Source organism: Solea senegalensis, linkage group LG17 (assembly GCF_019176455.1).
Source record: "Solea senegalensis isolate Sse05_10M linkage group LG17, IFAPA_SoseM_1, whole genome shotgun sequence".
NCBI classification, from domain to species: Eukaryota; Metazoa; Chordata; class Actinopteri; order Pleuronectiformes; family Soleidae; genus Solea; species Solea senegalensis.
In genome coordinates this window covers 13,413,774-13,434,604 of record NC_058037.1, presented here as the reverse complement: position 1 = coordinate 13,434,604, position 20,831 = coordinate 13,413,774, and the positions used below count along the sequence as shown (strand labels likewise).

Here is a 20,831-nt window from a genome sequence, read left to right as displayed (position 1 = left end):
CAATCTGGACGTGACCTCTAACTATCAGTTCTGAAGCATGGGGTTTTGCCTCTGCACCAGTGCCATGATTACAGTTCATTCGCCTGATTGTGGTCAGAGAGCTACATACTTTACAGATTGTGAATGTGTAAATAATTAGACTTTAGGGAGCTGTGATGCTGCTGCTGCTGCTGCTGCTGCATTGTGGGAGTCTTCTCAAACACACAAACACCTGTCTCTTTAGGCCTTTCTTTGTCATTGACCCCCGTATAAGCATCACAAGCTTGTCAAGAACACATGCTAACGACATCAGTCAGCGTTTGTGTGTGGCGTGTGTCTTTGTGCTGTGCAGATAACAGACAGTTAATGGCTTTCCTCGGTGTAGCTCTTAGCTTGTTTTGATTGTGACACAGGCTGTTTCCCAGCGACAAGCTGCCATATGTTCTTTAAAAATTCCCACGCTGCTCGCGGCTGCCGACAGCATGTACACGACGTCCCCGGAGCCAGAGCCAGAATGACTCTCCTCGCTGATGCATTTCATGTGCCACCGTGGGCTGTTTGTTAGTTTGTTAGCCGGGTCTTGTTGGCAGCGCTGCAGCGTGGCGGCGGTTTTGAGAGGAGAAGGTATGAAGCAGGTCTTAATCTTGTCACTGCCGGAGATGCTGCTGCTGCTGCTGCTGCTTCTTCTGATGCATTTTCTTCTTCTGCTGCTGGTGCTGCTGTTCATGTAAAAGTGGGCCCAAAGCCACGGCTCGTGGAGCGAAGCAGGGAAACTTGTGCCAGATAGAAAATACATGAATAAACATAGGTCATGTTTTCGTCAAACTATGTGGGTTCGTGTCAAAGGATTTCTCTGTTAATTAAGTTTATTATTGAGCATAGAGTGATCGGCCTGAACGCATGCATCGCAGGTGGTTTGAGGACGAATGTGGCTACATTATTTAGCATACGTGAACACAGATTTGTCCTCTGCTGCAGTCTCAGCCTGTATTTACTCTTCTCAGAGCACATATGTTGATTCATCTGCAGCCAGTGTCACAATACTAACACTGAGTCACTCATGATTTATTTTCTCTAAGGCTAAATCTGGTCAAATCTGATTTCATGTTACAGCAGCGTGAGTGGAGCCTAGACCACTCCTGCACACATAAACACAGACTCATCTGGACAGTCAGCGTGTAGCATCAGGGCTAAACACATCCACACAAACACATGATTTTACACCCCAGTAGTGCTATCATAGCAGAAGTAGCTTATTCAGCACACTCAGACATGAGACATAACCAAATCTAACCCCGTCTTACCCCTCAAAAAGCCCTTTAAAATTGTCAGAACCAAACAAAAAAAATTTCCTCACAAGGTCAAGAAAATAAGGTTTGTCCTGGCAGCCTCCTGCTGACGTGCACACACACACACACACACACATATACAACATTAAAATTTGATGCACAAAATCGTCCTCAAGGGGGGAACTGTCTGTCTCACTCATATAAAGACACACACTAATATCCACATGGACAGAGACACAGAGAGCAGATCCAAACTGTGCTGCTCTGCAGTCATTCATGTCACCAGATTTTCTGTCTCTGTTACACACACACACACATGCACACAAGATACAGTGTGTGTTGTTCCACTCTTGTGAGCATTGCGTACAGTTATATAATGGCGGTGTTTGGATTAATGAAGCATATGGGAGACAGGCCTTTGACTCTGATGATGGTTGACTACTGCATGTTTTCCAGGTAGCAACGGCCTCATAGTTTGACCCTGAAGAGAATTTGTTTTTTGTAGAATTTGTATTTATTTATATTATTTTTTTAGAAGTTTCTTTTCCTTACATTTTCATTGTATCATGTCAACATGTCATTCACATATCAAGTGAGCTATAATAGATTCACGAATATGAGGAACATTTGTCATAAAATTAGGCTTTTATTCGTCATTATGAGTCCTCATATTATTACTGCAGATGTGTATTAACTAAAGTATAGTATTATTCAGTTCTTTACGACAGTAGTTCCCTCAGGACAGTATGTGTTTGCGTGTTTTTTAAATAATTTAGGTTTGTATTCCATCTTTCCAATCAAATTGTTATGTTTTATTCTATGTATATTTGATTTAATCTTTATTTACCAGGCAGGACAGGACACAAGAGCATTTAGGCTGCTTTTTCCCATTACTATGTTTAAACGTACAGTACAGAGGCTATAAGAATGTGTAGTATAGAGTAGAGATTTTTTTCAGCACAATCTATATAAACACTCCTAAACAAAAAAATACACAAAATGTTTAAAATCTAACTGAATTTGTGGAATTTGGAAGTATGTCAAAGTTTGAAATTTGCTTGGCTCGTTTTTATGAACAAAAAAGAAAAGAAAAACTCTCTATTTTCTGCTATTATTGCTACATTATATCACTACTTAATATGAGATATAAAATTATAATAAGTTTGACCCAAATACGACGAAAAAACAGTTTGTAAAGCCTGGATTTACAACGGCGGCCGCAGTTTAGAATATAGAGTTATTTATTTTTGACAAAAAATATATTTAAATGTCTTCCTCTCTTTATTGAGTTTCCCAGAGGGTGACAAACAGAGCTAATCTTCAGTGTGGAGAAGTGCATTTGTGTCTCAAGTCTGTCACAATAAAAACACAACAAGCCAAGACAAGCCAAACAATTAAAAAGCAGAGAGAATGCGTTTTAGAGGAAATCAAGAAAAAGGAGTTGGGGCTTAATCTTCAAATGTCTTTCGTTCTTTCAGTGTTTTCCATAAATAGTCACGTAAAAATAAAAGCCCAGGAAACTCCAGAGAAGCCGATCCGCTGCCCTCTCATCAACCGCTCCTTCCTCTCAGTTTTCACCTTGACACGTCTAAACGTGCCGGCGTTATTTACGGCCGTGTATTGTATACTGTTCCAAACATCCCATCAACTTGACTGATATCGGCATTTATTTTGATTAAAATATCCACCGCTCTCACTCGCTCGCTGCGCAGACGCACTGTGCACCTAGAGGACGCTGCTTCGCTCTACACTGATCCTGTAGCTTTACTCTTTTCTTTTTTTTTTTCTTCCCTCTTCTGCTTTTGATTAATGGCTTGATGTATGGCGTCGGAGCCAAGGCCAAGGCTTATGGAAATGAACTCGCCTCCTCCTCGGCTGAAATGTGGGAAGTGAGTCATAGTGTAATTCAGCTCATGCCACTTCGATGACCTTCACCGTGGACATATGGCCTTTTCTGGTCACCTGCCACGAGAGACAAAACAAATGTGTGTTTGTGCGCGCACGTGCGCAAACACTCGGGCTCAGACATACATTTACATCTACATTAGAGTCAAAAACATACATTGTGTGAGTGTGATTCATTATGATAACACTTTAGATCTGGGAACACATATTCACCAATAATTAGTTGCATATTAGTATGCAAATTAGTAACATATTGGCTCTTAATGAGTCATTATTAAGTACTTATTCATGTCTTATTCTGCATATACAACCAATAAGCCATTAACTAAGAGTTTTCCCTCAATAACCTCACAATTATTGCTCATCAGTAGTAAGTAAGGAAGTTGTTGTATATGAATTACAATCTCAATATGTTTTGTTCGGTATGGACGTCGTAAAATATTAGAATAAAAAATGATTCGATGATAAATGATAGAATAAAGAATAGAAAATGATGATCTCACCCTCCCTCTGATTTAAACATTTAAACAATCGTTTTACAATCAGCTTAACGTTCACTCTGCTTAGTCAGAAGACAGATGAGGAGAAGCTCGGATGCTGAACAGCCATGATAATCTGTCCCTTGCGGGATTATGACAGCCATTATCAGAATGAATGTGACAAGTGTGCGTGTGAAACAAACACGACAAAAAAAAAAACCTGCCGCTCCAATCACAGAGCATACAGTAAGTGAGTAGTGACAGAGGATCATTGACAGAGTGACGTGATCAGACAGAAGGAGATGAATGAATGAATGAATGATTGATGCTCCGGCTGGAGGAGTGAGACACATCAGCTTCTCCTCCCGTAACCTAGCAACAGCACAGCACAGCAGATAACGACTCCATTGTCCATAACTGTCAATATGTGCTGCTATGCTGTCTCTGAGCTCAGAGTGTGTTCTGCTGAATCGGCAGTTGTGTCATGTCTGCTGTTGAGTTGTCAAACACCTCTGTCGGCGTTTACACCCATTCACAAATCCACAAAGTTTCATTAAAGTCTGTAAATCTGGACAATCTGTCTAATCTAATCCAGCTGAGACAGTACATGTTACCCTCTCCTATTTTCCCGCTCATCAAAACTCGAGCCTGTAGATTGTGGGTGGTGAGTTGTCTTTTAACTTTAACCACTATTCTACATGCCGACATGTCCTGGGGCACGACGCTGAACCCCATGTCGCAGCGTGTGAATGGGTGATAGAAAATGTGAACGGGTGAATGGCAAAACTGTAGTGTGAAACAGCTCAGTTGTGTTGTGTTTGTATTCTCTGTCCTTTTAACTGCTGCGACGTGTGAATTTCCCCAGATCAATAAAGCATAATCTAATCTAATCTACCACACAGGAATTTTTTTCCCTGCCGTTTTCCCATGAATCGCTCATTAACTTACTATATGACTATGGACAGGATGATTTATTTATTTATTTATTGTCTGTTTAATTTATTGTCTTGTTAAATGGCTAAAATCACCTTGGCTACCATGGTTTCCACTAGTTTTTTTCCCGCCTCTTTAACATATCACCTGTTAAGTAGATAAAGACTAGAGAGCAACTCGGGCTGTATTAATCCGTATAAACTCAGCCGAGCCCTGAGAGAATATACTCGGAGCCACGGAGCTAGACGCTGCAGTGTTCAAGATGGACAAACATTACAACCGTTGCAAGTACTTCCCCCCCCCTCGTCTCTGTGTTCATGTGCACATGTGTACTGCACTGAGTGGAGTCCTGTGTTGGTCAGTGTAGCTGAGGAACATGGACGTGTGGTGCAGTGTGACGCTCCGGCTCTGCTTTACAGCTCGTGTCGTCATTCCTTAAAGGTTTATTCCCCTGTGGAAACGATAGATAGCACTTGTTATACGTCTTTGTGCTCTATAGAAATTATTCATGCTGTGGTGTGTTTTTTTCCCCCTCACCTGACACTACTGACTTCCTGTGTGTGTGTGTGTGTGTGTTGCTGTGAGACTACTTCTAGACATGTGTCATTGTCCTCCTCCGGTGCAGTAAAGCTCGTAAAAGTGACTCTTCGTCTCCCGGTCTGCCAGAGATGTGGAGGATTTATGATGGAGTGAGTGAGGAGGAAAGGCGAGGGGAGAGAGATGGAGAGAAGGAACAGCGAGTGGGAGGGAGTGAAGGAGCTAATGAGTTAGAGAAGTCAGGGGACTGTGAGAGAGAGAGAGAGTGGGGGTGGTGGGGGGGTGGATATAAATGAAATTGAAGGAAATGCACAGAGAGAGAGAGGGAACAGAGGATGGGTTTGCTCGCTGGGCCCGTGCTGCACTGACTCTCTCTCTCTCGCTCTCTCTCTCTCGGTCGGTTTGTCCGTGTGTCTCCATCTGTCTGTCCGTCTGTGCTCCCATCATCTCAGATGGGAATTAAAAAAGAAACGACAGAAAGATCAGCAGAGTGAGGAGGGAAGAAATGAGAAAAAGTTAACGGTTGGGAGGGAGAGTTAATCACATCCTTCCGCACTCGCACATACTCAGACGTACATGTGCACGCACACACGGGACAGACGTCAGTCATGCGTGTGCGATCAGCACAGAACACGGCCGCTATATTATACACCCTCCTCCTCCTCCTCCTCGTTCTCCACCTCCCTGTGGCTGTTGTATTCCTCGCTGCTCCTCACTCTCCTGTGTGTGTGTGTGTGTCCCCTCTCACTCCAGCCTTCCCTTCTTATCTCTCATTCTCTGTGTCTTTCTCTCTTCCTCCTTTTACTCTCTTTGGCTCCCTCACCCTCTCCCAGTTAGTGAGTGAGTGTGTAAAAGTGTGTGTGCGCGCGCGCGTGTGTGTGTGTGTGAGAGAGCTTGTGTGCATGTGCCGGGGAGCTCATTCTGTTCCGACTCCAGGCAGAAGATGGTAAGTAATGTTTTTCCTCCTGCGTATCCGAGAGAATGTTTACAGGTTTTGAGTGTCAAGGCTTTCTCGACATGCGTGTGTGTGTGTGTGTGTGTGTGTGTTTGTGAATCATTTGTTTCATCAGGAGGTTTTGTTATTTGCTGAGTGGACATGAAGATGGATGTATTGCCTTTGCAGTGTGTGTTTTGTAAACATAATTTGTGTGGGGGGGGTTGTGCATGTGTGCATGTGCTGCTGCTGCTGATGTTGATGTTGGTGATGAAGGAGGTGTGCTGGCAGGCCAAGACTGTAGGCTTCTTAAAAACAAGGGGGTTGATGAGGAAGAGGGTGAAAAGGGAGGAAGGGTGTTTGTGTGCCTGAGGTGTTTCTGTGCTGGTGAGAGGTGGTGGATGTGGTTATATAAAAAAAAAAAAACACAAAAACAAAGACATGAGCAAACAAGACATTAGAGCAGCCTCACAGGACTCCATTACTCCACGTGTGTTCATTCGCCTTCTCAGTAAAAACAGAAGTCACTCCACACTTCATCCACATTTGCCTCTGATTTAGCTGCTTTTTTTTAACAGAGCTCCATGTGCAAATGCAGAATAAGAAACCACTCATGGTCCCGAGGCTAACGTCGCTCATCCTCATCCCCGGAGGTTATCGGAGTCTTCCCCCCTGCAGTCACCAAACAAAAGCAGCTGAAGAATTACTGGGAAGTGGGAATGGGTGGAGAAGCGTGAAAGCGGCACCTTTTTTTTCAAAATCCATAACGGCTTTAAACAGCTCACAAGGAAAAGCAGTGGAGTATTGATGTAGCGCTGGTGTCAATAGTTTAATGCCAGGTACAGCAATAGATTTGCAGCTCCATCGATGCCATGTCACACACACACACACACACACACACACACACACACACACACACACACACACACACATGGGTTTCCAAGGTGTGGGGGAGAATAGATCTGTGCAGGCTGGTTTATGCCTCTTTGTACATTTTTATGTCTAACTTGGTCATTCCTGTTATCTTTATGCAGACAATATAACTTTGACATAGATTAGATTATATCAAGACAGGACAGGCCAACGTAAAATCCAAACTAAAGATGAAATTATATTTACATTCAATAAACCAGAAATGTACTGAGTAGGAAATTATCCAGAACACAACCTGTATATGTGTTTTTCCTATTTTCTGTTCTAGGTAGGTAGGTAGGAAGGAAGGTAGCCGGGTAAGTGAGTAGTTAGGCAGGTAGGAAAGATAGATAGATAGATAGATAGATAGATAGATAGATAGATAGATAGATAGATAGATAGATAGATAGATAGATAGATAGATCTGTCTACTCAAGTAAGGTAAAGTCAAATAAAGAGCTGGCCTGAATCTGTGCAACTTAAACTGTAAAAACAACCATTAAGCATTTAACGAATTTCGTGGGTGCAGTGAACCTTAAAGAGAAAGATAAAAAAGATTCCTTGTCAAACATGAGAGACATCTTCAGGCATTGGTGTCGAGAACAAACTTAACAACACAGTACGGTGTTGAAGTTTGACAAAGGAGGAGTTATATTTAGTTTTATTGTCTTGAGTACAGCCCTTTTTAATATCGGCGTGGTCTAATCTTAATGTCGCCTCAGGAGAAGTTGAAAGACGCGTGTCACATATATTATCCTTCTCTGTGCTGTTACAAAAGTAGACGACGGGCTTTCAATAACTGCGCGGACGAGGCGGCGTGATATTAATTCAGCGATGAAGAATGACTCTACCTTGTTACATTTAAGATGCAGAGCGACGGGACGGCTCCAGACACATGAGTCATGTAGAAGACATGGTGTGCTGTAATATTATGTGAAATGTAATGTCGCAGAGAGCCCATGTCCAGGGAAGGAAAGTGCTCTTTTGTCCCTGATTAATGTAAACACATTCAGCCTCCTCCTTTCCTTTCCTTTCCTTTTCTTTCCGTCTTTTTCCTTTCTTGGCTCCTGGCATTTAGAGACCATTTGGGTCAAATTGCTTCAAGCATTTAGTCCAAATCAGTCCAGCTGAGTCCAGTGTGTCTGCTCATGTGTGCAAAGTGGCGCGGTGTATGAGTGGGTGATGTGACTTTTATTTATTTGTGTTATTATGATTTACAGATAAGTCATAAGCACAACAGTGACAAAGTGTTTAAATACACAAACATTTGTGTACAACCACCCATTGGACACCGCTGTATCCTCCACATGAGGGTCTACCTACCACCAGTCCATCACAGGGCCAACATATAGAGCCATTCACTCACACCAAATGCATGTTTTTGGACATGTAGGAAGACAATGGCAGCCCATGGCCAAGTGGAAAAGGAACTTGGCTCGTAACCGGTTCGAGTCCCCACTAGGTCAAAGGGCTGTAGTACCCCTGAGCAAGGTATCCAACCCCCAATTGCTCCCCGGGTGCTGCTCAGTGACTCTTCACTGGAAGGATGGGTTAAATGCAGAGAAGCAATTTCCCTACGGGGGATTAATAAAACACCACCCAGGAAGAAGACTCCACACACAAAAGCCCTGGATCCGTACGTGACCTTCTTGCTGTGAGGCAACAGTGCCGCCACGTTTGCTTACATTGTGTGGCGATATCTTGACATAGTTACTCGAGTTACTTATGCTCACTGACTCTGAGAGTTCGCCTCGAGGGCGAGGGAGGAAGAGCACACGAGAGTTTTTATTCGCGAGGAACACAGAGCGACTAAGAAAGAGAGAGAGAGTAAGAGACAAACTGTCGGACTGATATAGAGACTCTCAGACAGAAAAGACAGCGAGCGAGAGAGAGACAAAGAGACAGAAAGAGCAAGACTGGGAGGCACACAGAGAGAAAGAGAGGTGGAGAGAGACAAACAGTCACAGTGTAAGAGACAGTTGGATAGAAAAGATGGACAGACAGAGAGAGAGAGAGATGAAGAGACAGACCTCATTCATTTCTAATACATGTGTGGACATGAGGACAGAGGGCACGGCACTGATGAATGTCCACAGCTGGACAGACGAGCCCGCAGCACATGGTCCCGCTCAGCTGTGGTTACTGACTGTCTGCGTGCTGTCCACACGAGGAGGGTTTTTTTTATACATACAGTACAGGGATATACTGTGTAGAAAGTGAACAAAATGTCACCGCCTTGTCACTGAAGTACTGAGAAGAATCTTGCGCAGTTATTCGCGCCCGAGTTTCCTTTCTGTAACCACCTGTGGCTCCCTGTCATCGTCCATTATCTCAGCAGAGAGTTTGATGAGGGCAAATACTGTGCACATATCTCATCTCCATCAGGAGAAGAGAAATCTTCGTCTACTTGACAGCTGGACGCTTTAAAAGCGTGATTTATTAAGTCATCTATTATGTTACAGTTTGATCGCTAAAGGGTAGGAATTGTCTCTAATGTCTTTGGTGATGAATTATTTGGCCAGGCAGGTTTTCATGCCAGACATTATTTTGCCAGGAATAATAGATGTGATATATATATATGTATATATATATATATGTATTTCCCAGTGATACGTCATATTTTGTAGCTGGAAGGTTTTCAGAGCCAGACAAACCTGATGGCCCCGTCTGTCTGTTTGTTTGTGTGTGTTGTTGTTTTTGTAATTTTTATATTTTTGACAAAATAGCAGATGAGGCAGCCGTCTTAGACGTAGAATATGACCAAATCCAAATCCTGATCGCCTCTAGAATACGATCTAGAATAGCCTGGAAGGATCCGTGTATCCTTCCAGTCTCATTAGTGGAGTTCATAAAAGACTTATTGTGTGTTTTGTGGAGACATTGTCGTGATTAAAAAAGGGGCTCCACCACAGCGTGAATGAAAATGGTACGATCCAGTACAGTAATAGGGTGCATTAAATTAATGATGTTGCAGTTTTCTGGCTCATTTTATTTATTTTCCCATTTGATATCTGTCTCGCAAGTGCACGTGATAGTGCAGTGGTTTGCACTGGTGTCTCACAGCATCAGGGTTTTTGAGGTCAAATCCTGGTTTGACCAGGGTTCTTCCTGTGTGGAGTTGCCATGTTGGGATGGCGTTTTCTGGAAACACAGATTGGGGGTTTGATTGGATAGATGATGAATGGATGGATGTCTGCTCTACAAGATGATGAGATAATGGGACCTAAAGTTGGAGACATTTGGGATTAACAGTTGGTTCTCAAACTGTGGTAGGCAATGTTCTTCCTCTGGTTGTACTTGGAGGACAATCACAAACACTGTTCTACTGTACAAACCAGGGTATGTGATCAGAGTTCCTGCAAGATTTAGGGCAAAGTCAAGGGCAAGTTTCACAACCACTGAATGAAATCCTATTTTGAACTTCAATACTTTTGTTGCACAGTATAAACTTCCCTAAGCTAAGGACTGTAATCTCAGCGTCAGTGAGCCAATAAGACTGCAGAATGCAGAGTCTTAATATTGGACCACGATCCAACTGTGCACGTGATTGGCTGTGTCGAGGTGTGCAGGAAGTTACGACCAAAGATGGAACTCAAGGAAGATGGGGATTAAAACATGTGTGTGAATGTGTCTGTGTTGTGTTTCAGAGGCTGGTGCTTGTTTGGATGAATGAGGACATGTTGAGAAAAGTGCATGGAATAATTGTGACCACACAATTGCTTTAAATTGATATAAAACAAGTTCAGATATTGATATCAATACCATATTGAACATTTTTGACAAATGGGATGTCTGTGGTATTGCAGGTGGTGTCAGTGTGGTTGTGACTTGAGACAAATCGGATGTGATAAATTCACACATCAAATTAGGACTCAAGTTGAATGTTTCCTTCATTTGTGATGCTGTTTGCAACCAAGAGCACATGTAAACACAGTACGACTTCTAGACTGAGATGACTGACATGTATCCTGGATTCAAAAGATTGTAATCATGCAATGGCATGGTAACTTGCAATCCAAGATAAAATAATCCTTTATTATTCTCACAGTGGGTGAAACCTAGCAAATGTTTTCAAATATTCAAAAATCAATGAGAAGTTGATGGAATGTTTCCTATGCAACCTTTTCTCCTATTGTTCTGACGGGGAGTGAAAACACCCATCCTCCCCATGTGACTCCTACCTGCTGTCCTGATCTGTCCTTATCTGTCCTGTCTTGTCCTGATCTGTCTGTCTGTCTGTCTGTCTGTCATGCCCTTTGGCTGCCTTGGCCGTCCAAGATAGTCACACAGAGACCCGTGACACAGAGACGTCCTCCTGAAAGACAGAGGGCGCTGCCTGCTCCACCCCGTCAGTCTCTCTGTGTGCCTCTTGCCTTCCCCCCCCTTGCTCCACCCGGCTTTTGGCTCCGTTAACCCTCTTCTCTTCTCCCCTCCTCTCTCCCCGTGGCAACAGGCGCGGCTCCCCTCCTGTTCATCCACCCTAAGCATTGCTGAGGTACTCCTGCATTTGTTCTAATGCACTGTTACGGCCGTCATCATGGCATCGGTTCCGACTCCCACCTCCTACTTGGCATGGTTGCTCCCCCCCTCCTCCCAACACACCTCCTCTCCTTTCTCTTGTGTGTGTCCTCCTGCCTGCTCGATCCTGCCGTCTCCCCCTGTGTTATTTGTCGATGGTGGTGTTTTTCGTCTTTTTATCCTGCTCTGTTCCTCCTCTGTGTGTGTGCGTGTGTGTTCTCGTTGTGATTTCGTCTTAAACGTTCCTGTTCTGGTTACTCGTTGTGTTACTCTAATACCAGCCTTGATCCCCGCACTCACACACACACCCTCCAAAATAAACACACTTCCATCACTAAAGCATATCCCTCACTTGCATTTCAACCTCAGGACTGAAGTTGAAAGATGCCGGAATTATGTACTGGAATGAAAGTGATATTGCTTGCACAAACGCGGTGTGTTTCTTTTTTTGTTGTTTTTTCTTTTCCCCTCTGTGTGCAAACACCTCAGTTCTTCTTAAATAGACCTCTTTCACACACACACACACACACACACACGGCAGCTTGTAAACAGTACACGCTGTAAGCCTTTACAGTGCTCATGTGCTTGTTGCTGTGGTCAGAGCTCAACGACTCTGTGAGTGATAGAGACATGGCCTCAGTGCAGGGGCAGAGAAAAGTGCTGACACGTGTACAAAGTAGAAACCCTAAATACCGTAATTGCACAGTAATGAATCTGGAAAAAGAAATTATTAAAGTTTTAATTAAAGTAAAGAGATTAAATCAATTACCTTGAAGTTAAAACTTTCAAAACTAGTTCCTCATGCTGTTGTCTTAGTGTCTAGCTGAGTCTCACTCCTGCTGGGTCAATATTGTGTTATTGTGATGTATAGTAGCTACACTTAACAGATAACAAGTAATATTTATATGATTGAATTTGTCTTTACGATTGTAGTTTTTGTTTATTATAGACTTTATCGATAATCTTGGTTTATTATAGTAAAATTTTTTTTGGAAAATCCAGGGTATAATTTTAGTTTAGTCACAACAATCTTCTAATAGTTTTGTTTCATTTTGACTTTTGTGTTTTTAAAATCAAGTTTTTAGAGCAGGTTCGATAGTTTTGAGTATTTCCCAGGTGCAAGATTCAAAAAGGTGATAATAATAAGTATTTTGTCTCAAACACAACCTTTCAAAATTGCCCACAGAGAAAAATACACGTCACATGAACCCCAAAGGCTTGTGTGTGAAATAAAAGTACAAAGACTAAAACTAAGCAATTTTTTTTAAATTTTAGTTACTTTTTGTTAACTATAGTCACCTTGAGTCACAACCTCTATGTCTTTATAGAAATGAAATCTCATTCCTTCTTTTTTGTAAATGTTGAAGTTCGAGGTTTCAGCACACTTTCTGAAAAGTAATTGTAATCCAGTTACTTTGATCCCAGCAGTACGATTAACCTTAAACCTTATCAGGATTAAGGTGCCATTACTTTTAAGTATGTATATATACATATACTTTATATATATTCCCCTGCATTTTAAAGGAAATAGTTACATAGCCAGAGAGAGGCCAAGTGTCAACACTCACTTTGTAAGCAGATGTGACAAAACTGGTTTCTTCATCGTCCATCTTTGGTTCTGTGGTGGTTAGTGGGTTTTTTTTGGTGACTTTTATTTTTTTTATTTTTTTGTATTTCCTGTCATGTGATTGCAGAGTGTGTGTCAGGTCAGTACTGGCTGAGTTCTTGGGTATGTGTGTGCGTGTGTGTTCAGATTTGTGAGCAGAAATGAGAGTGTGTGCAAATGTGTGCCACTAACTGAAACTTTTGTATCGATCAGGATGGGTGTGCATGCCTGTAGCCCAGTGTGTGCGTGTGTGAGTGTGTGGCATGAAGGTGAGTGACTATCCTGTGGCTCCCTCCAGGCCTCACGGAGAGAATTCAGGGCTCACCTGGATGAGGTCATCACGCTCAAGTCAAGGTACTCTACCTTGGACCAGGTAAACCCGCTAACCTTCTACCAACCTCTTATCTACCAGCATGCTGGCTACTCACACACACACACACACACACGTACACACCGCACCTCACACACACACACCAGTGACCAACACTAACTCACACACACACTAACAGGCAGACAGTCCGCTTTTCAGCAAATCATAGCGGCTAAATATTTTACATGGAGCCCTAACAGGCTCGTGGATATAGTTTAAACTGGTGTTAACATATTTTCTTTATCTGGATTAGTGAGGAATAAAAGCAGGAAGAATTGAGATGGTATCAGATTATGAAGAGTTATCCAGGACGAGACCACGTGAAGGATAAGATCAGAGCAGGCACATTCTGTATTTAAAGTTGTCTTGATCCATCTTGGTCTTGTTAATGTGGTCTCGACTACAGCACTACCGCGTATCTAAATTGCAAAAATCTGAAAACAATGTGAATTTATACCAGATGCAAAGATCATGTGTTAACACCAGGCCCAAATGTGGTCGTCTATATACAAATCAACACATTACTGTAGTCTCTCACATAATTGGATTCCTACAGGGGGAGATGTCTGTTGCATAAGACATCCTGAGTCAGGTTTAGAAGAAGAAGTGTGGTGATGTACACAGCGACGCGGCACAGTCGAGAATCACACTTGACGACGTGTTAAAAGACGCTGCTGTTGTCGCCGCCGCCGTGTGTATCACCATGTTCAGTGGTCAGCAACATTTCCCGCCCCATCGCCTCTCTCTCTCTCATGTCATGACTCATCCTGTCATTCATCACCTACTCGGACATAACGGTGTGACCTTTGTGTCAGTGGATGGTGTTTTTGTCTCCAGAGGATGTGACGTCATCTGTGTGAACATGGTGTTGGGCGCGTGTGTGTGTGTGTGTGTGTAGTTTTTTTTTTTGGGGGTTAACTGATGAGACATGAAGCAGCAATTGAAAAGCCTTGAGTAGAGCTGGGAGCAGAGGCCTTTTACCGCAACATGCCGCATGTCATTCTTCCTTTTTCCCCCTGCTGTCGTTTCCCGCCCTCAGGCTCCTGCCTTCACTCCCCAGGGAAGGAGACTTAGCTCTGGATTGCTGCTGTAGCATTTTGTCCTGCCCTCTTCTGCTCTGTAGCTATCACTCCAGCACTTTGTCCCCCTTGCTCCATCCCACGGGGGGGCGAGGCAGCTGAAGCCAGTTGAAGCGAGCCCGCCTTACCCCCTTCGCAGCCCCACTCCTCCTCCACCTCGCGGCGGACGGATAAATCTTCCTCTTTTTTGCATAATTTGTCTGACAGGCCGCTTTTGTTTTGTGCTGAGCTCAGCACTGCGGTGGTAGCATCCCATCATTTACCAAAGCGTCTCCTCAGCTCGCGCGTTATTGGCTCCATCGATTTCCCCCGGGGTGGCTCGCAGGCCCCGGGCCACGTGCCTCGCTGACCTGGCCACACTCACTATTCCATGTTCATACGCACGGCCGCCACCGCCACCTTATCTCCAGTCCATTGATCTTTCTGGCAGATCTCCATGACAACCCGTTGTCAGGCTGTTTCCGCGGCAACTGTGGGGTTAGCCTGTGGAGTGATTAGTGTTTCTGGCATGGTGTGTGTGTGTGTGTGTGTGTGTGTCTATGTGCCTTTAAATTGCTGTCACGACCAAATCCTCAGATGTATACACTCAAATTGACTAAATAATTATTATTTGTGTCATTTATTTTTATTTTTGGGGGTGTTATAATAGTTACTAAAGTGTTTGTGTGTCTGTGTTCACATTTGCATCTCTCATAAGAGCACATTTTCTCCTCTCGCTTGGTCGGTCTCTCACCGGTATAGCGTGGGATTGCAGCAGAGGGTATTTTAGAAGACGAGTGAGAGAGTGTTTGACAGTCTGCTTTCTTCCACCCCCCCCACCGCACACACACGCACACACACACACACTACACGTCTAAAAACACCCCGTTCACCCATTCGTTCACACACTCTCCTCACTTCCTCACGCACCTCTGTGTTGCTTTTCCATCTCCATATGCAAACTGTCTCCCCCCATGGCTCTCTGATGGTATGATCTTTTTCTACTGAGCTATTTTTCGCTATACTGAGGTCTTGCTTTTTTTTTCCACCTGTGTCAGTCTCAGTGTCATCACTACACACTGCATTTAAAAGGGTTTTTTTTAGCTGTCTTATTTTCACGGTGACTGTATATTTACTGCACTAATCCCTGCAGCTGCAGGACAGATTAATGATACCTTACCAAAGGAAAAAAAAAAGAGAGTGTGTGGTTAAGAAAGTAGAAAGTAGAAAACTTTGTGATTCTTGTGGTTTTGTCTGTGTGTTTTAAAGAAACCAGCCAGGTAGTGAGATACTGATGTAATTGTTCTGTGTTAATTGTGTCCTATTGTTTTTTTAAATATTTTAGTCCTCTGTAGTTCTTCTTTTTTGTCTTTACAAGGTTCACCTTGTACGGAAATGTCCCAGCTGTCGATTGTTAGTTTGCCTCTGTGCTTTTTCAATGTATGCAAGTTTGATCTGTGTTTGGCTGTAGCTGTATTTAGATCCCTTATTCCCCCCCACACACCTTTGTCTTTCTGTTTTATTTATTTATTATTAATTCATCTCTCTCTCTTTCTCTCGCTCGCTCTCCACTTTTCTGTCTCACTCTATAAATAGTATATTTTATATAGTTACAGTTGTGACACAAATCTCCTAGCAACCACAGCTGCTGCCATCATGGACATCCACAGTAAAATAGACTAAATAACACCATGGAAATGACACTGCACTGATCGTTTATTTCGTATTATTTATTGTTTCATAAGGAGATTTTGATTGAAATTGAGTTTAAAACAGTCAACGATGTTTCTGTGATGCAGGAAGTTCTTCAGCTCCTGTTCTTCTTTGTGTTGTTATGAGGTAAAAACACAAAGATGCTACATAGCTTATAGTGAATGCATCGTATTGCATTTAAATCAAAGAAGTAGTGACATTTCTGACAATATTTGCTTAATTACCCTTTCACTACAAAGGTAATATACGGTGAACTTGCATGTAGTAAGTCATTTTGAAAACTTAATTCTTAAGGTATAGTAAGTACTACCACAACAGAGGGAAAGGGAATGTAGGATAAATCAAAGGGGGAAACTCTGGTGTTTTAGTTTCTATATGAGAGAGTTGGATATAGTGACATCAAGTGCTAGTGGCCACTTGCAGTACTGCAATATGAGAAATTCCCTGTGAACATAAACTGCAGCGAACAGCTGTAAAACTGTTGACAGGATAGTTTAGACAATCTCCATGATTGCATGTGTTTTATACATAAAGTTTGGGAGCATGACATGATGGCAGGGTTACACATGAGCAGTGGGGCCACACAACACAAATGCAAATCAGCAATTGTATGAATTGAAGACAAAAAAGACATGACACGTGACCTCTTTTTAGACGTGTTTAAACATGAACAAAAAATATCCTATTGACTGTCAACAGTGATGATTAGCTGATTAAATGATCAGATAACATGATTAACAGCCAGTCTTGTAACAGCTAATAATAACAACTTTACAACTTAGTTATAGTCCTGTAACAGACGAGTTGCTGATGTCATGTACTGGTCAAATCAAGCAGAGAAGTTAATTCATGTAATAAGTGAGTTATGTTGAGTTATGAGTTATGAGTTGTGGTTCATGATCACAGGAGCTGACGTCTAGTTTCATGTGTCAACAATCAGTTTGTGTCTGAAAGGCCTCAACATTTTCCCTCTTTATTCCTATAATTCTATCTCTATCACACTTGTTGCTTGTAGTGGACGCCTGTCTGTCTGTTGTCCTGTGGTCCGTCTGTCTGTCTCGTCTTGTCTTGTCATGTCTGTGTGTGTTTGTGTCTGCGTGTGGTGTCGTTGCCGGGACAGATGCACTGATGCCTGTGATTCGATGCTTTATCTCCACTAGCTCCAGTGTAGGTTGGAGGGGCTTAAAGATGATCGCAGGAGGACCTTCAGCTCTCGAGTAACTATCCCGCCCCCCTCACCCACCCTCTCTTTCCCCTTCTTGCCCCACCCTCCTCCGAGGAGCGCGCAAAACAAACCCCGCTCTGTGTCCCCCCTTCACCCCTGGCTTGCCTAGCTTTCTCTCTCTCTCTCTCTCTGTCTCTCTCTCTCTCTCAGCTGTCACTCAGTCTCTTCCTCTCGCCGTGTGTCCTCTCGTTCTCACTCTGTCTGTCGTTCACTCTTCGAGTCTTGCTGTTCCCCTCTGTCCGTTCTGTTTCGGTCTTCTTCCTGTCTCCGTCTCCCACACGCACAAACTCTTCCTCTTCCCGTCCGTCTGTCTCTCTCTCTCTCTCTCTCTCTCTCTCTCTCTCTCTGTGTCTCTCTCTGTCTCCGTCTCTCCGGTTAACATGCTCTGCTTTCAGTAGCCCTCTATGTCTGGTGTGCTGGTTGTGTGTGTGTACAGTAGATGCCATCAGGCCACTCCAGTGGTCTTTCTTGTTTTTTTCTTCCGTTCCTCCCGTTTTCCCTCCTTTCCGCTGTGTCTCGGCTCTGTAGTTTAGTGAAGTCTGTCAAGTCCGTGCTTCATTTGTTTCTTTTCTTTCTTGGGCTGTGGGACAACGTCATGCTGAATCCTCATCCTCCCACTCTCTGTCTCTCTATCTGTCTCGCTACTTTTTCCTCACACTCTCTCTCGCTGTGTCTCTCCATCCCTCAGACTCCACCATCCCCACCCTCTTTGCCCGCCCCACGTCCCATCTTTCACCCTCTCACCTTGGCTGTTTGGTGCCCAGTGGTGTCGCAGTATATAAGCCTAGTTAAGGTGGTGGTGAGGGAGGGGAGGAGAGAGGAAGGGGTGGGTGGGTAGAGAGAGACCTTCACCATGGGTGTTTTGGTTCTCCATACACCACACACTGCCCACTCCTAACGCCTGCGATACCTCCAGGTCATAGCTGTTACTGAGGAGCAGCAGCGGCAGCAGCTCCCGCAGAAGAGAGGAAGAAGTGTCATAGTCAGCGCGAGCGAAAAACATGTTAGAACAGACGGATAACAACTAAAAAAAAACAAGTCTGTCGAGTCAGGCAACACATACGAGCAGAGAAAATACACCACAAAAAAAAGAAGGTGAGAAATTTGCCCAAAATACAATGGGCCAAGAGCTGCTTTTACCTTACTGCACTTTTTTTTTTTTTTTAAAGCTAAGAGACAAATAAATTCAAGTAACAGGCCCCGAATCTGTGTAAAAAAAAAAAGTGTAAAAATTCTGGCATCAAAGTTAATTTTGACTGAATTTATATACTCTCACTGGACCCAGTTTATCCAAGCGGGCCTATAATTTGTGATAATGATGATATTATTCTGTGCCAAAATGTGTAGCCTCTTAAATTAAACTGCAGCCTTTAGATTCTTCTCGTCTCGCCTATGCCGTTGAGTTTCCCAAAAGCATGTTTCGCACTTTACGTAGATAAAAGTGGACGCTAATTTGTGCATGTACCACTTCTACTTACCCACTGCGTTATTTATTTAATATTGAGAATGTTTTCAAATCTGTTTTCAGTCAGCATCACTCATAACACGTGACTTCAATGGTATAAAAACGGAGTATTTTGTTCTTTAAATACATTTAAAACTAAAGCTTGGTAACACTTTAGATTAGGGAACACATATTCACCATTAACTAGGTGCTTACTAACATGTATATAAGTAGCATACCAGGCCTTTATTAGTAATTATTAAGCACGTATTAACACCTTAATCAGGGAAAAATCTTAATTCATGTTGTAATAGAGGTAGAATAAGGTTATGTAGAATAAGGTGTTAATACATGCTTAATAATTATTAATAAAGGGCTAGTGTGCTGTTTGTGCATGTTAATAGTGAATATGTGTTCCCTAATCTAAAGTTTCACCTCAACATACAAAGCTCCAAGAACATAAAGTTAAACATAGATAAAAGTAATAAAAGTTTGACAGCAGAGAAAACATGGATATCTTTCCTCTCATTTCTTGACACAAATGATAAAACATTATATTATGACAGTTTATACTCAGCAAGTAAACATGGCCGAGGGCCAATTTTTTTGTAAGCAATTGAATATTTGGGCTAAATCATCGTATCTTCATCAGGCGACAGTGCCTTAAAAGTCGGAAACAAAAATCCACATTTGCCGCCTTAAGCTAACAATAATGTGGACATTGTCTTTAATCACCAGTTTTTTTACGAAGACAAATGCAAGTGAGATATGGACATTTAATTTTCCCCTAAACCTGTCTGTCCATGACAACAGAAACCAAACATTTACTTACATTTAATTTGAATAAGTTCATATTTTAATAAGCAAATCTTTTAATCAGTTTTATTAAATCATCTGCCGGCCCTGATACTGATGCTGGCGGGCCAGTTTTGGCCCACGGGCCACCAACTGCTGACCACTGATGTGTTCTGTATAAAGCTAGTAAGTATACTGACTGAGAGAAACAGGAATTAACAGCAGTACAAGTGGCATTTATTTTACTAGCTGTGGTTGTGTGATGCTTTTGGAAAACTCAGGCCCATTTTAACCCGCTCTGCTCCCTCCCCGCACCTCGTAAGTTTAGGTAAGCGCTAGTGCAGCCGTCATGCAGCATCAGCAGTCTCCAAGGAAACCAAAACCGTCCTGCACCACATCTGAACAGCCACTATCTATACTGGACACTACATCTCCACTACATTTGATGTCACACCGTAGCACAGTCGATACATCTGTTATGACCCTGTGATACACAATATTGTCACTCTGTATGTTGTTGCCTTTGTCCGTATTTATATATATATACATATACATGTTAACGTTTTAATCTAATCGTAGTGTGACGGTGTGAATTCCACCTGTGATGTGACGACGTAGCTGTACTGCAATAATTGTAATTCAGGAGATGCAGCCGTCTCCCAGCAGCAGGACAAAGTGCACAGTGTAGTGTGACACGGCTCCTTTTTTTCTTTTCTTTTTTTGACTGTTTTATAAACAGCTTCTCATCTCAAAGCATGTCAAAAGAGCAGCCTGGTTTATCTCAAATTACCACTGCCTCTGCTTTCTCTCTCTCTCTCCCTCTGTCTGTCTTTCTTTTCTTTTTTTTCACTCCCAATCGCTCCCTCCATCTCTAGGTGCAGTCACGATGCAGCAGCAAAGAAAACATCCTAAGATCAAGTGAGTACTAAGCTCTGGATTCAAAGGCGCACTCTCCCCGTGTCGTATCTGAACGCTACCACGTGAACTCTCCAACGCACAGAAATGCATTTTAAATGTGACGGTATGCTGTGTTGTGTTTGTGTTTGTGTGCGTGTGTGTGTGTGTGTGTGTGTGAGAGAGATATTTTGCCAGAGGTTGTTAAACCTCATGTTAAGCATCAGAATATGCTGCTGA

General features: G+C 42.8%; 1 protein-coding gene across 13 annotated transcripts in view; it reads left to right on the top strand.

The window, feature by feature from the left end:
* Positions 1–20,831, top strand: part of gphnb (gephyrin b) — an 89,589-nt gene that overhangs the window by 54,897 nt on the left and 13,861 nt on the right. For 8 of the 13 annotated variants that reach the window (XM_044049016.1, XM_044049017.1, XM_044049015.1 and 5 more), the window contains exons 9-12: positions 11,422–11,463; positions 13,391–13,465; positions 17,394–17,450; positions 20,573–20,615. In XM_044049016.1, the coding sequence (XP_043904951.1) occupies positions 11,422–11,463; positions 13,391–13,465; positions 17,394–17,450; positions 20,573–20,615 (217 nt within the window). The remainder of the gene's footprint in view (positions 1–11,421; positions 11,464–13,390; positions 13,466–17,393; positions 17,451–20,572; positions 20,616–20,831) is intronic. The other 5 variants (XM_044049025.1, XM_044049026.1, XM_044049018.1 and 2 more) reach the window with 4 other exon arrangements.